The sequence below is a fragment of the Balaenoptera acutorostrata genome, chromosome 8 (genome assembly GCF_949987535.1).
Source record: "Balaenoptera acutorostrata chromosome 8, mBalAcu1.1, whole genome shotgun sequence".
Classification (NCBI taxonomy): Eukaryota; Metazoa; Chordata; class Mammalia; order Artiodactyla; family Balaenopteridae; genus Balaenoptera; species Balaenoptera acutorostrata.
In genome coordinates, this window is record NC_080071.1 from 94607075 (window position 1) to 94622628 (window position 15554).

The following is a 15554-nucleotide window of genomic DNA, read 5'->3' on the forward strand; positions in this document are numbered from 1 at the left end:
AGCCCTGGGTGATCTAACACCGTTCTGAGCAAAAAGCTGATGATCAAGCTTGCAGGGCAGAACAAAAGGGAATAGAATGGACAGGAAATCCTGAGAGAGAACAGTACGGGAGTGGTGGCAGTAACTGGACTAGATATGAAAATACAAAACCACTGCCACTAAAACAGAGAACGCGAGCACACGGAGAGACAGGTCAGCTCAAAACCTACGAACAGACCCAAGTCAGTATGAAAACTTAGGACGTGATAAGAACTGCCACTCAAATCACCGCGGGAAAACTCTTGTACAACTGGTGTTGATGCCTGACAGCCGCATGAGAAAGGATGTTTCTGGGTCCGCTTTGTGGCACCATTCACAGTAACTTCCCGACAGATCAGGACTGGGAATGTAAGAACACCTCTACAAGCACCAGAGAAAGTAAGAACAAGCTTTCTTACAACCCAAAGTAAAAAGAAACTTTCCTAACAACAACTCAAAAAACCAAAAGATTAACGAATTTTGACTACATAAGAATGAAACTTTCACACAGCAAAACATACCAAGATCAAAACCCAGGTGGCAAACTGGGAACTGCATCTGTAACACGTGTGACTGATGCAGGGTTTGAAGAGCCCACTGCGTCGAGCAGGACGGAAACCTTTACCTGGAGAGCAAAGGGCAGGAGACCAGTTCACGGGGGAGACGCAGATGAAAAGTACACGCAGCTATCTTCCAAAGTCCAGAAAGTCCCAGTACCTGACGACCATGGAAAGGCTTTGAGAAAGCCAATGGGAGGACAAACGCACAGCACCTCAGGGGAGGGATCTGGCTGTGATGGCAAAATTACAGATGCAGATGCCCTCTGACCCAGCCATCTCACTTCTAGGAAATCTCTCCCGAGATAACTGGGTAAAACAGGAAATAGCAGGTGCACAAGGTGTTTAACTGTGACATGATCTGTTAAGAGCAAAAGTCTGGAAGCCACCCAAGTGCCCATCAAGAGGAATGCCTGAACAAATCATAGCACACCCACAGGGCACTGTGCAGCTGTGTAAAGAAACAAGGAAAGCCACTACCTGCCTTGATGCAGACTGCTCCAGGATGCACCGCAGGAAGAAACAAGGTGCAGAACAGAGTTCATAGCAAGTTAACCTTTTGCTTCTATTCTCAAACCAAACAATGGAAGAATACCCCAAAGACCAAGAATGATCACCCAGCAGAGGAGAAAGGGGCTAAGAGGACCTCATACGGCTCTGACTTTGCAATCATGGAATATTTAAGTATTTTTTAAAAACTGAAAATAAACTAAAAACAAATGAACCTAACTATATATCAAGATGATAGCATAACCTCAAGAGAGAGAGAAGAATTACTTCAATGATTTTAAAACCCCACAATCTTTCATCTTAATTAGAAGTATGTGTTTGAACTCATGTAAGTTCCCACCATAAACATCCAGAATTCTTGGACGAACAACTGATTTCAGGTCTGCGGAAGGAAATGGCTAAGGTTAGTCTGTGTTAGAAATAAGGAAGTGGTTCAAGATGAACAGTTATGTCAGAAGGTGCAGGGTGCCTCCCTGAAGGAGCTCCCGTGGGCCAGAGACAAGGCAATTTCTGCATAAAGAACTAATCAACACACCAGAAGTTCATGATGACACTGAAAAGACCCATGGACCTAAGATGCCAGAGTGCCAATGTGGTCTAAAAACTAAGGGGAAAAGGATCAATTTTTTTTTTTTAATAAATTTATTTATTCAATTTATTTATTTTTGGCTGCACTGGGTCTTCGTTGCTGTGTGCGGGCTTTCTCTAGTTGCAGTGAGGGGGGTTACTCTTCATTGCAGTGCGTGGGCTTCTCACTGTGGTGGCTTCTCTTGTTGCGGAGCATGGGCTCTAGGCGCGTGGGCTTCAACAGCTGTGGCACGTGGGCTCAGTAGTTGTGGTTCCGGGGCTCTAGAGCGCAGGCTCAGTAGCTGTGGCGCACGGGCTTAGTTGCTCCGCGGCATGCAGGATCTTCCTGGACCAGGGCTCGAATCCATATCCCCTGCATTGGCAGGCGGATTCTTAACCACTGTGCCACAAGGGAAGCCCAGGATCAATGATTTATCCTGCACGTCCCACCCGGAAGTTCTTCATCAGAATACCAACTAATTCAGGTGGAGGGAGAGACTAGAAAGCCATCATTTGCAACCCCAGATGAATTTAGGCAGTGATCAGCAATGGTTGATAGAAGTATTAAGCAAAAGATTGGTCAGGAACTCTATAATGGATGGATTTGCTGAAGACACCTGAGTCTACGGATCAATCCTGGAATCAACACCAAGTACGAAAGCACTACCCACACGTTTCCTTGCCAAACATACAAGTTGAACATGAAAGCAATCGAGAGCCCCTAGACCTACCCTCCGATTTACAGGAGTAATGATGGACAGTGGGACAAGCCAAACACCCGCTTGTCCCTCCAGAACAAAGCAACGGCATTAAGGAAAGGAGAGGAAGGCGCTGCTCAGGGATGAACGAGCGGGCAAGTCTCACCTGGACACTGAGGAAAAATCCAACCAGGAAGGATGCCTTTGAGATGATGAGGGAAGACCATACACAGACTGGGTTGATGTGGGGATATGAAGAAATTACTATTAACTTTAATAAGTGAGTTAACAGGATGTGGTTATATTTAAAAAAAAACAAAAAAAGAGGGGGGCCCAAATAGATTTATAGGTGAATAATGTGTCTGGGATTTGCTTTAAAGTAAGTGGGGGTGGGGGGCAGGGGGACAGAATGGGAGGGATGCCTCAGAAGTGTTCTCTCCCTGTCCAGTGCTCAATCACAAAATATTCAAGTATTCACCTACTAGCAGATAACAGTGAAAGTCTGAGAGCTTACCATGTGCCAGCCACAATGTGAAAGCAATTTATACACATTCTCAGCTTCCTACATTCAATGCCTTGATTCCCTGAAGCTAGCGTGGGTCAGGGAAGGTCCAAGGTGCCCCGCGGCTGTGAGTGTGAGAGCTGGGAGCCCACAGGGCAGTGCTCCCCCTCCCCACTAAGCCCCCTGGGGTCCCTCTTGCATCAGATCCCCATCTTTGAACCACCACATCTCGAGCCAGCTCCCCTAAAAGCTCAGAGACTCAGCAACAGGTAGGAAGAACCCTCATTTCTAACTAAACCCATCTAAAGGCCTGTCTGTCATACTACATTTTAATACGATTCTCTGCATTTATCTTGGTCTTTAAGTGATGCCACTTAGGGAGAAATGCATCACTGATCTACTCATTTATTACAATGGTTCCCAAATAAATTCCAAGTAACTGGTATCAGACTGCTAAGAACTATGGAATTTGTGACCTCCCAAGCCTGGGCCTGGAAGTGTGTATTTAACAAGGCACACGCTCACTGACCCTCAGAGCCTGAAGTGGGAACTGCTGATCTACACACACATGTCCTCACTCTACCATCTGGGCAAGCTCAGTTAAGTGTCTGACACTCTGTGATACCCCTTTAACTTTCAGTTCATTCACCGAAAGAGCAAAAATGGTAGGTGTCCTAGTCCTATTACTAAGTTAGTGGTTTTACACTAAAAGTGCCAGGAGGCTCTGAATATTACTGTCCTCCCCACAAACGCTATGGCCCTGCCCACTGGTGGGAAGAGTCTGATCGGGTCTGAGCTGTGTCCGCAGTGCCTGGAGTGCCCTTCCTGGGGAGGACCCGGCCGGGGAACACCCACCTGAGTCTGCAGTCTAGCAACAATGTCCTTCCGGGCTTTCATGACAGCGTCCAGCTTCCCTGAAACCATGATGGAGAGGCCCTGATCTTTGGCGAGAGACAGCTCCAGGTGAGCGCCAGTCCTCTGCATGATCTCAAGGCAGATTTTTGCTTGTTCACCTTCTCCAAACTGGTTCATGTCCTTGTACTTCCTCTCCTCCAGGGGTACATGGAACACCTGCTCAGAAAAGGTCAAAAAGGGAAGGTTAAGAGACCAAGAAGACAGGAGTGTCCAGAAACCGAACGTACAGAGTAAAGAACGTGAGTTTGTTCATTCACTAAGTATCACCCCTGCCTACTGCCCTAAGGTCCCAGAGGGCAGTTAAGAGACAAGGAGAAAGTGCCTAAGAGCGGGAGACTGTGGTCCTAGTGAAGAAGACACCACCCGCCGCCCCCCCCCCAAGTACAAATGAAGGCAAGGGGTATCACGTAACAGTAATGAGCAAGGTCAGTGAAGGAAACAAACTGGGAGGTGAGAAGGACCTGGCTGGCTCTGCTGGGAGGGGCCAGAGCAGAGGAGCGGGAAGGGAGGAGTGCAGGCGAGAGCTTCACAAAGGGGGCGGGGAGCATCTAGCACAGCAGGGGTCCACGAGGTAGGAGGGGAAGTGCTGGTCCCTCAGCCCACCCTGTGGGTGAGATGAGAAGACAGTGGCGGGTGTGAAGGAGGACACACTCTGACTGAGGACTCGGGCTGAGCAGAGGCAGGGCGGAAGCAGGGACCCAGCAGCACTGCGGTTCAGGGCCTGAGCCGCTATGTGGAGTGTGGTGCCTTTACAACACCAGGAGGCTGCGGGAACCAGAATACCGCCGGTGAGGAGTCCTGGGCTTAGGGGGACTTCTCAGTGCGCGGGCGGTGATCGACAACCGTGACCCAACACCGGCACACAGAGAGAGCACGGAGCCCGCCAACACCCCAGCTCCAGGGAGCAGAGACAGGCTAGTGGAGTCCCAGAAAGCCAAGAGGAGAAAACTGCTTCAGGACAGTGGGACAGCTGCTGACGCTGCTGACACGGAAGGCAAGGGCAGTTCCAGCAGCTGGAGCACAGACCGGACTGAAAACATATGGGACCGTCCCTTCTGGGTGCTGGGGTGCAGGGCAGCTGTGCTTCCCTAGAGCTCTGGGGGGAGGGGAGACCGACTTCATCCAAAGGCCTCCTCTCATGTCCAAAGCACTCTCACATCTGCATGTTCAAAAACCCTCCCGGGAATCCCCTGGCAGTCCAGTGGTTAATGTTCCATGCCTTCACCACTGAAGCCCCGGGTTTGATCCCCGGTCAGGCAACTAGGATCCAGCAAGCAGCGCGGCGCAGCCGAAAATAAACAAAAACAAAAACAAAAACAAAAACAAAACCCTCCCATCAGATGCCACTGCTTCCTACTTGGAGGAGCAGGTGAAAAAAGAATGGATTTTCTACCTGAGTGATGACAGAAGCCTTGATGGGCCGGATCTTGTTATTCCAGACGCCAGCAGGTTCCTGGGCATTTTCCAAGCAAGCTGCTTTCTCAGGGAGTGGGGGGAAGGCATCCTTGTAGGTTGGAGGGTCGCTCTCCTCTTCTGAATTTAAAGTGGCAACTGGACCGGCCAACATAGATTAAGAGGAAGCACACCACTTTCAGTGTTAGATGGAAAAAACACGAGGAGGGTTTTAATGCCAAAAAGAGAGAGCACTGACTGCTGACAACCCCCCACCTCTTCCCTCGGTCACAGGAAAGGGCCCCCGCCGCTCCGCAGGCCCAGCGCCCTCAAGTTCAGCCTGTCAACTGGAAGGGCCAGACTCTGAACCTGATGGCGCCCCTGCCCTGTGCACAGCCTCCCCTGTGAGCCTCAGCTCAGACGCCGGATGCCCCACTGCTCCCCTCAGGGGGTGAGCTCCCTGATGGAAGGCCTTGACACAGACCTGTGTCCTGAAGAGTCTTCCAATCCTGTATTCAAAAACAATCACGACCACGACAATGCCTGGCACGTAGCCAGCTCTTAAATTTGCAGAACAAAATGCTGCTGCTGACCAGCACTGCCCGTGAGAACCCCGAGGTAAACTGCAGCTGACTTCCCACTGTAACGTACCATGCTGAAAGCATCGCGGGACCTGCCGTCTCGGCCCCCCGTACCCCCAACGCAGGGAGCACTGGAGGAGATCAGGGCCCGGTGACCACCTGCTCCTCCCTCCACAGCGCCCTGACCGTGCACCACAGCTCCATGGAAGCAGGAGTGTGACTGTCTGGGTCTCCCCAGGGTCCGGGCCTGAACACAGTATTCGGCAATGGCAGGGCTCAATAAAAACTACTGTGAACAGATGTGCACGCAGAGCAGACGGGTGACCTTTGGAGCCGGACAGGCCCACGTCCGACTCCGGGGTCGCGACTCTAGCCGTGCAGCCGTGCTACCCTGGATGCCAAGACAGACTCCGTGTGGCAAGCGGTCCCGGTCTGCCAGTGCCCGGTCCCCCCCACCCCCAAAAACGGGGCGCAGACCCCACAGGGCTGTTGGGTCGCGTGGAAGCCCCAGTGCCCACTCCCCCCCCTAAAAACGGGGCACAGCCCCCACAGGGCTGTTGGGTCGTGTGGAAGCCCCAGCCTGCAGGCACTCAGAACCCAAGCGAGTGGCAGTGTCTACGTCTCCACTGCCTAGAAGCAAGCCACTTGAAATGTGGTGAGTGTGACGGATGAAACGCACTTTTAATTTTAATTAATTTAAACTTAAGAACTGATATTCAGTTATTGGAAAACTTTAAAGAATGTTTGGAACGACAAAGGGTAGAACAAGCTACTCTTTCAGCTGCAAATTTTATAAAATCTAACTACAGATGAAGGGCTTTGGATGGAAACAGAGCATTCAAATCAAGTTGTCCTGCAGTCATACGTACACATCAGACTCTGAAGGGAAAGACAAGACTGTGAAATATGAGCTAGAGACGCTGAAGTGACCGTCCTGCAGATGCCCCAGCTCGTGTACTGTCCCTCCTGGGCAGCACTAGTCTCCACTGGGGCTGGCTGCCTGGGCCAGCGCAGGGCCCGAGTCCGGCCTTCATCCTCACAGCTACCTCCCGACAGAGCTCTGGGACGCTTCCCATCCCAGAGTCCAGTTCAACACAACTGGGCAATAGCGATTTTGGAGAAGAATCCTAATAATCACAAAGGCCAAATCCACTGGCTTTCCAGAAGGTTGTCCACATTTTAAATCTTACTGTAGGCGATCCATCCGCCACTCCTGGCCAATTTCACCCCGCACACGAGGGCAGTGCAAAATGGAGCACACAACACTGGCGGGTCCTGGCCCACCCCACAAGCACAGGGCTGAGCGGCACCTCTGGAGAGGCCACAGGCTCTCACGAGGATCGGAAAGAGCCGAGGCTTATGGTCAACGAGAGCAGTGAGGAAGGGGCCGTCACCTTTGATTTGTTGCGGAACCAGTCCACTTCGGTGTTCAGCAAAGCTCTCTTGGGTCAGAACTGCGACGGAGCTCATGGTTGATCTCAGGAGTCCACACGATCCGGGCAAGCCACTGAAGCGGGAGGGGCTGAGTCAGAGAGGCGAGTCCAGCACAGCCAGCTCGCAGCTACCCGAGTCCACTCAGCGGAGAGTTTAAGCCAAGGGTCTCACTCTGCTTCACCAGCAAGCAACACCTTATTTTCCTCACTTACAACTGCTGACATAAGGTGATTCCCAAACTCTCACCAAGTGATGAAAAGGAGACACTCAAGGGAAGGGGGGGGGGCGCCCTGGAAAACCTCCCCGCCCCCGTTGCCCGTAGCAGAGCAGACGGAGGCTCCCGCTGAGAGGTCCAGGACCAGGACGCCCAGGGGCCACCCCCGTCTCCACCCACGGGGCCCCAACGGAACCCAACACATGTCTGTCCCAGCCCCAGATGCAGATCAACATCTGGATGGTTCTACTAACAACCATCTCAGTTATTTGGTTAACCTGTTCATCCCCACGCCTCCTAATGCTTATAAAATGTATCATTTGACAGCAGCTGCAAAGAGCTCCTGAAGAGCAGCCTCCCTTTCTCTGTGGCGACAGTGTTAACCGCAAGAGGTAGGAGGGGTAGCAGTGTAAGTGCCTCTGACGTGTGGTGACTGGTTATTCTCCCACGTCTGGTCTCCCAGGTGTGGGAGGGGACTTGCAGCAGGTGGGACCTGGCCCAAGGGCACACAGTTCCTCAGTTCAGGGTAGGAACCCCGCAGTCCGCCTCCGGACCCCACTCCTGAGTGGCCGCGGTGCTCGGCGAGACTCTGACTCTCAAAGCCACAGCTCCCTCATTTGGAAAAGGGGCTCACTCAGCACTGGCTGCCTCTCTCCAACTCCAGGTGAGCCCATGCTACTGCAAAGAGGAAGAACCCACTCTCTTCACACAATTCTGCACCAAGTGTCTTCTTGTACCACCGTGGCAAAAAGTATAAGAGGGTCAAGTAATTTAATAAGAGTGAGTTTTTTCATCATTTTTACAACTCAGTAAGACCCCTCCCCAAGTTCAAGAAAATTAAACTCTGTATTTCTAAAGAGAAGCAAGATACAAATTCAGATACCCCGAGCAAACATAATTCACATTTAAGGAAAAAATATTAAAAATAGGTGGAAACCAGATGACACATCTACCTGAAGTAAACACACTGCTCCATGCTGGGAGGTCAGCTACAGTGATTCTCTCTGAAGAACCGCTCGAAACATAAGGATAAAACATAATGAAAGAAGGTACACACACAGCCCAGGACCAGGAAGCCTTGAGACAGGACACACTTACCAGCAAAACGGTCAGTAGCCAGAAGGTCCGTCCTGAGGCCGCCTCTGTCAGCCTGCCAGCTTTTTCTGGTGTGGGACAGGAAGGGAGAGGGAGCAAGGAGAAAACCAGAGAAAAGTTACTTATCTGCATCCTACAACCCAGATCCTTTCACCTCTCAACCAGAAAAGGTCAAAGTATTACTTACACTTTGGCTACTAATACCAACATTAGGCAAATTGCTTGGGGGAAAAAAATGGAAGAAACCCTTTCACTATGCCATTAGCTTCTTATTTTTTTTTAAATTAATTTATTATTTATTTTTGGTTGCATTGGGTCTTTGTCGCTGTGCGCGGGCTTCTCATCGCAGTGGCTTCTCTTGTGGAGCACGGGCTCTAGGCGCACGAGCTTGGCAGTTGTGGCTCGCGGGCTCTAGAGCGCAGGCTCACTTGTTGTGGCGCATGGGCTCGATTCCTCCACAGCATGTGGGATCTTCCCGGACCAGGGCTCAAACCCGTGTCCCCTGCATTAGCAGGTGGATTCTTAACCACTGCACCACCAGGGAAGCCCCTAGGCCATTAGCTTCAAACAAACATATTACAGTAAAACCTGAACCATCTAGAACTTCTAGAGGGCAACTTTTCCAGGGACCCAAGGGAATCCCATAAGTGTATCCCTTTTACATGTAACCATTTTGAAGTAAAATTCTCACAAAACTGATGTTTGTTCTGCCGCGTGGCTGAGTAATTTTTCCTGTATTCCTCTTATTAATCTATGCTGAGTCAGAAGAAAAAAGGTTCTGCAACACTGCTTCATGATCTAGAACAGACTGTGGACCTTGGGGGCTCCAGAGCTTTTTAGGGTGACTGAGGGCTACTGTCTTTAAGAGTTCCCTGTATATTTTGTAGTTACTTTGCTCTTCTTGCTGTTATCCTATAAAAGTTCTTCGGTCCCTTCTAATCCACTGGGGATTTAGAAACCAGGCCATAAAATAGCAGGGCTGGAAAGAACCTTCAAAGGCCATCCTGGGAGGACCAAGAAAGAGGGGTGGGGTCACCTTGCCTTGGGGGACTTCAGGATAGTGAGGCTGCCAGGTAGGTTACCAGCCGCTTTACGCAAACCACCACGTGCGCTTGATAAGGGAGACATTATGACAGTGGTGAGGCATGGGCTAAAATGGGAGAATTCCCAACAGTAACAAGAATACCCTACCTAACTGGAGAGTAACACCCCCAAATTCTTGCCCATAATACAAGCGTGGTTCAGGAGCTAGGAAGACGGTTCATGGCAGTCAGGGGTGCCTCAGTGGGGTCTCAAATGTCCCAGCTGGGGACATGAACCAGTGGTATAAAAAAAAACAAAAAAAAAATCTCTCAATGTAGGGGCTTGAGTCACATGGGGGAAGTACCATGAGCCAGAGGCCAGACCCTCTCTGGGGCCCCAGTCCCACCAAACACACAAAGGCACCTGAGACCCAAGTGGAAAAGGTGGAGACAAACTGACCGAGACTATTTTATTTAAGAATTTGCCTCCAACAAATTCTAATCGCAAGTCTCAGTGACTAAGGCAAGGAAGAAAGAAACCCTTTCCATTCAACCAAACTGTCCGAGTAGCACATCCACGCATGGGTCCTGACGGGCTGGAAAAGGTGAGCCCGCCTTGGGATTCCCAGTGTCCAGGGGGCCCACACTTAGCCCGTCTAGGAACAGGATGGCGGTGCTCCAGGTCAAAGCGCCAACGGGAAGCCAGGACCCAGGCGTCTGCCCCGCTCTCCTGGCAGCTCGACTGCTGACCTGCGACCTGAACAGCCTCCCACGCCAGGTGCCGACATCCCTTCTCAACACCCACTGACACCCACCCTCGAAGAAGCTGCATTCACCCACGCGACCACCGTGACGCCCACACCCTCTTCTCTGTGCTCCTGACTGACCACTCCTCTTGCTTCCCTGCGCAGGCAAGTCTTCAGCGCCCAGTGACAGCTACACGGTAAGCCCGCGCAGCGCAGCCACCGTCCACGTCCGCCCCAGCCACAGATTTCTGACGAGAAGCCCCCACCCTGCACCCGGCGTCACACACAAGAGGGGAGGGGCTCCTGAGGCCCCCTTCTGAGCAGCTCACACATGCTGCACGAGTCAGTTCCGGTGAGCCTTTCTCCTGAGCCCCGCACTCCTCACTGGCTCTGCTCGAGAAAGGGGCTTCAGTACAGCCGAACCTACCGAGTCTGGGAGGAAGAACCCGGCAGAGCCTCTAACGCCCCCATGTGTGCACAGACCCTCAGGCAGCTAAGGACAGAGGGTGGACCTACAGAAAACTCCAGGCTGGTTTGACAGGACACACTGGTCTCTAGTTTCCAGATTTCAAATGGCAGTTTGTCCCAGCTGGGAATGAATGGATCACAGCGAGCCACAGGTGAACATCTAGGGTGTGATATGATCAAATTAGGGTGTTGTTTTTCTCATAAACTTCTCAAACTCCTGTCTTTAAAGAATCCATTTTAAAACCGATCTGCTGAGCCACGTGCAAGTGCAGACCTGAGACCTACCTGAGGCCCCGGGGTAGATCTTACAAAAGGCCAGCACCAGTCCTCCTCCCGTGCCCCCCCCCCCGCCCGACTGTCAACCTGCCGCCAGTTCCACAAAGCAGCACCTAAGAAACCGTCCCCCACAGCGCTACCCCCAACCCTCGGAGATCCTTCAACCACCTCACGCCCGTCCAGGCGTGTGTGTGCTCCCTACCCCGGCTCCCCTACCGGCCACCAGTCCCAGGGGACCTTACCCAGGACCCCTCCCGAGGGGCAGAGGCCAAACATTTGCTATCACAGCCCCTCCCTTAGTTGGGTACAGCTGCTCAAATCAGGATGGGAAGGGACCTCAGCGACGACGCTGTCCCACTCTCTGAATAACCCGGGGGACAGGAGCCACACAGCCTTCCCGGGGGGCCCGGGCTCCGCTGCTTCTCCATCTCTGTGTAGCTGTCAGGATAGGTGGCTTGAAGTCGTGCCCAGATCTGCTCCTTCTTCCCCCTTCTTGCCACAGAGGACAAGTCCACCTTTCCTACAAGACTCCTTCAGGTACGTGAATTCAGCCTATTCTCCAGCCCCCTTCAGTGATTCCCAAGATGCCCTAGTCCCTTCATCATTTTGGTTGCTCTCAACTACTTTCCATGCAAGAAGCATTCAGATCCACCCGATGCAAATCTCAAACTATTCTCAACCTGGACTTTGTCTTGTTTCTCAGAGTATAAATATGCACAGTATAAAAAACACATTTCAAAATACAACTATGTAAGAAAGAACTAGAACCAAAGGAAGAAGGCTAGACAGAAGCAAAGACTCTTCTCTGCTACTCCCCCCCTCCCCAGGGTGGGGTGCAGCGGCCGGGCGGGGGGGGGCACTCCCACAAGGATGGACAGTTATGCACCAGGGTCCCCAGGTGAAGTCACAGCATATGTGGATTACATCTGAAGCTCGGTCCTAACAAATGTACAACAGATTAAATGAAAAATTTTACTTTTTTGCCTGTAAACAAGGAAATATAAGTTGATTCTCTTCTAATGTTTTGCCAATTACATATTCAAAAGAAAAAGTCTTTTGCAAAGAGAACTCATGAGTTCAGGAAGAATTTTATCTCAGCCAACTAACGAGATCTCAGTGCTTTGTTTACCTACTAGACAGGACTGAGTATGGAGGGTATCAAAAAACCACCAGGAAACCCAGGATCTCTGTCAACTTCTTCCAAAGTTGAAATTATTTACTTTTATCTCCACAGCAAGCTTGTAAGGAAAAAAAATTTCAAAGTCCTTCTCAAGACCCACAAACCAATTGAGAATACGAACATAAAATCCCGATGGCTGCGAGATCACAAAGCATAAATCTAAGGCCACCCGCACAAGGTCTACACGGCTGGGAGTAGAAGGCGGGCATTTGTGCGTTTCACCAAGTTCTGGAAGTCTGCACCCATCCTGCAGGAGGAACTTTCGCAGATGCCACCTCAGCAAGGCCCTCCCACAGGCCACGCGAGCCCGCGGGCGGGGACAGGCTTAAAGGGGCAGCAACGCGCTGGGCCTCCCCGCCTTTCATCCAAATTCGGTACTTTTCCGTAATGCATTTTTCGGCCGCGGACCCTGGGGCACATCCAAGTTGCGCTCCAGCCCCGAGGAGGGCAGCAGGGCCTGGCCGACCACGCAGGCGGCAGCAAGTGGAGGTGAGGCCCGGCCTGCCCGGGCCCCGTGCCGCCGTCCCGTCCGGCCCCACCGCCTAGAATGCCCTGCGGGACAGGCACCGGCCCCCCCGCCCCTGCCCCCACCGGCCGGCCGAGCTGGGGGGAGGGGCGCCCCTGCCGGAGCAGGAGGGGGGAGGGGGCAGGGCCCGGCCGCCAACGTCACCGACCTGGGCCCAGGTCGGCTCCCCCACCCACCCCCCCCAGCGGCGGGCGCGCGGAGGGAGCGGGACCCGGACTGGGGTTTGGGGGCTGTTCGGCGGGGCGGTGGGCAGCGCAGAACCGGCGCCGCGGGACTCGAGAAAGTTTCTCACTCTTCCCGTGCCAGCGCCGCGGCCCATGCGCAGTGGTGACACGTAGCCGCCCCCCCCACCCCCGACCGGTCAGGGGGGCGCCCGCGGGGGGAGGGGGCTGTGCTGGCTTGGGGGGGTATCGGCTTGGGGGCGCTGGGGCAAAAGGCGGCCCCGGCCCCCTCCCCCCGCCCGGGGCTCCACGTCGGCAGCCCGGCGCCCCAACTTCCCCGCGCCGCCCCCCGCCCGGCACCCCAGCCCGCGCCACCCGCCCCGGCCTGCTCACCCCGCGGTGCGCCCGTCCGTCCGTCCGTGTCCGTCGTCCGTCCGCTCGCAGCGGAAGAAGCCGGGACCTTCGCTCGCTCGCTCCCTCTAGGCTGGCTCCCTCCAGGCCGGCGCCCGGGCCCCCGCGGCTATATAGGGCGGCGGCTCCAATCCTGCCCGGACACGTCAGACCGCGGCCGCCCCGCCCGCCGGCCGGCCAACGCCGCGCCCCCGCCCGCCCGCTGCTCCTACAGCACCCAACTCCCCGGGGGCTCGGGAGCCTTTTACTGGGGGGCTGGGGGTTGTCGGGGAGTTGGGAAATCAGTCTCCACCTTCATAAAGCGAAGGCGGGCGGGACTGCAACTCTAGCACTGAGGTCCCCAATACCGCCTCCCCACCCAAAAAAGAAACAAGACACCTCGAGGTACAACACAAAGGAAATGAACTGCTGGCCCCAACCATCTACAACTTCCAATAGCTGGACAAGCTGGCCTAATAAACTCGCATGGAAACACATCCCATGCCCCCAAAGTTCGGAGCACAGATTTTCACTGGCGCACTCGCCTGTGGTTCTGCAACTTGTGTCCTTCACGTCTATAAAATATCCCTACTCTACTCCTTGACTACCAGTTTAATTCCCTTAAAAACCGTAGACCCCTCTTTTAAGAACTCCACTCCTACAGCTGCGTCTCCAGCCTCACAGCCTAAACAAACAAGAGGAGCAGAACAGAGCCCCTGCCCTCAGGGGGCGTCCACCCTGCTGGGTGAGAATGACAAGCCAGGTCTGCAGTCCTTGTGTAATATGTGACAACGGCCTCGGTTTCTTTTTTTTTTATAAGGGGACAGGCCTGGTGGAGGGACCTGCACCTCTGATGAAGCCGCCCATGAGTAGAATCCTACATGACATACAGGAGTGCACCACACACTGGGGACAGGGCACGAGCCAGGGCCCTGGCAGGACTGGGAAGGCGAGGTCAGGGTAGAGAGGACCCCCAGGGCCAGGTCAGCTTGCCTGCGGCCATGATACACGTGTTGCTCAGGATGATGGGAAGCTGGGCGGGGGGTGGGGGGGTAGTTGAGGGGGAGAAGGCAGGACCAGGGTATTCCTTTCAGTGGAACACGGTCAAAGTATGTACACCATGGAGAGGGGGGCGGGGCAGGGCCACAGCAGTTATTCAGTCTAAAGGTGACAATGGCTTTCCATTGTGGTTGGCAATGGCAGATGCACCAAGTGGACAGATTCTGACAGGAGCACCATAAGTTTCTTATTAACTGGACACGGGGAATGACAGAAGTAAGAACGGCAGGGAAACTAATAAGAAAAAAATAAATAAACAAACATTAAAAAAAAAAAAAGAACGGCAGGGAGGTTCCTGGCTGCCCTCACTGAGATGGAGAGACTGAAGGAAGCCTAGACTGGTAAGGGGAAGTGTGATGCAAAAACTCGGATATGCCGTCTGACATTCATACTGGATGGCCAAGTGGGGATGTCAAGTAGGCAACTGTATGTACAAGGTGAAGGCTGGGGAGAAGCCCATCACAGCTGACAGAATACGACAGCACTTCATGACATCACTGGAGGAAGAAACCATGGAGCTGAGGACATTGTCATCAAAGTTGTACCTTAAGTCACCAGGATGGTACCTGGGCAGGTGGCACCTCCTTAGACTTGGAAGAATCTCTGTAAGCATCCCTTCCTATGTTACCACTGCAGTTTGGAGGTAGTCTTTCCATGCGGATTAACCAACCAGCAACTCCAACAAGTGCGTTTTGTTATTTTTTGTTTTTGAGGGCTCAGCACTACAGAGGGATCTGAGAAGGGAGGAAGAGGGGAGGGATTCAGAAAAAGTAGGCAGGTCCACTGTCAAGGAACTTCCAAGGAAGCTAGGAAGTCACCACAGGAGAAGCTCACAGAGTACCTGGTGCACAGGACGCCTTAAGAGAGATGGTTAAAAACATATAATTAGGGCTTCCCTGGTGACACAGTGGTTAAGAATCCGCCTGCCAATGCAGGGGACACAGGTTTGAGCCCTGGTCCGGGAAGATCCCACATGCCGTGGAGCAACTAAGCCCGTGCGCCACACCTACTGAGCCTGTGCTCTGGAGCCCGCAAGCCGCAACTACTGAGGCTGCGTGCTACAACTACCGAAGCCCGCGTGCCTAGAGCCCGTGCTCCGCAACAAGAGAAGCCACCGCAATGAGGAGCCCGCGCACCACAACAAACACCCAATGCAGCCAAAAATAAATAAATTTTTTAAAAAACTGTAAAACAACAACAACAACATATAATTAACAAAAGATATTATAAAATCAAATGTTAA

General features: G+C 52.9%; 1 protein-coding gene across 4 annotated transcripts in view; it reads right to left on the reverse strand.

Annotated features, from left to right (window-relative positions):
• Window positions 1-15554, reverse strand: part of HDLBP (high density lipoprotein binding protein) — a 71844-nt gene that overhangs the window by 25424 nt on the left and 30866 nt on the right. For 3 of the 4 annotated variants that reach the window (XM_057551635.1, XM_057551633.1, XM_057551634.1), the window contains 4 exons: window positions 8487-8551; window positions 7135-7247; window positions 5161-5318; window positions 3708-3923 (listed from right to left, as the gene is read on the reverse strand). In XM_057551635.1, coding sequence (XP_057407618.1) covers window positions 3708-3923; window positions 5161-5318; window positions 7135-7210 — 450 coding nt within the window. In that variant the 5' untranslated portion in view covers window positions 7211-7247; window positions 8487-8551. Of the gene's footprint in view, window positions 1-3707; window positions 3924-5160; window positions 5319-7134; window positions 7248-8486; window positions 8552-13255; window positions 13413-15554 lie in introns of those variants that run through there. The other variant, XM_057551632.1, reaches the window with a different exon arrangement.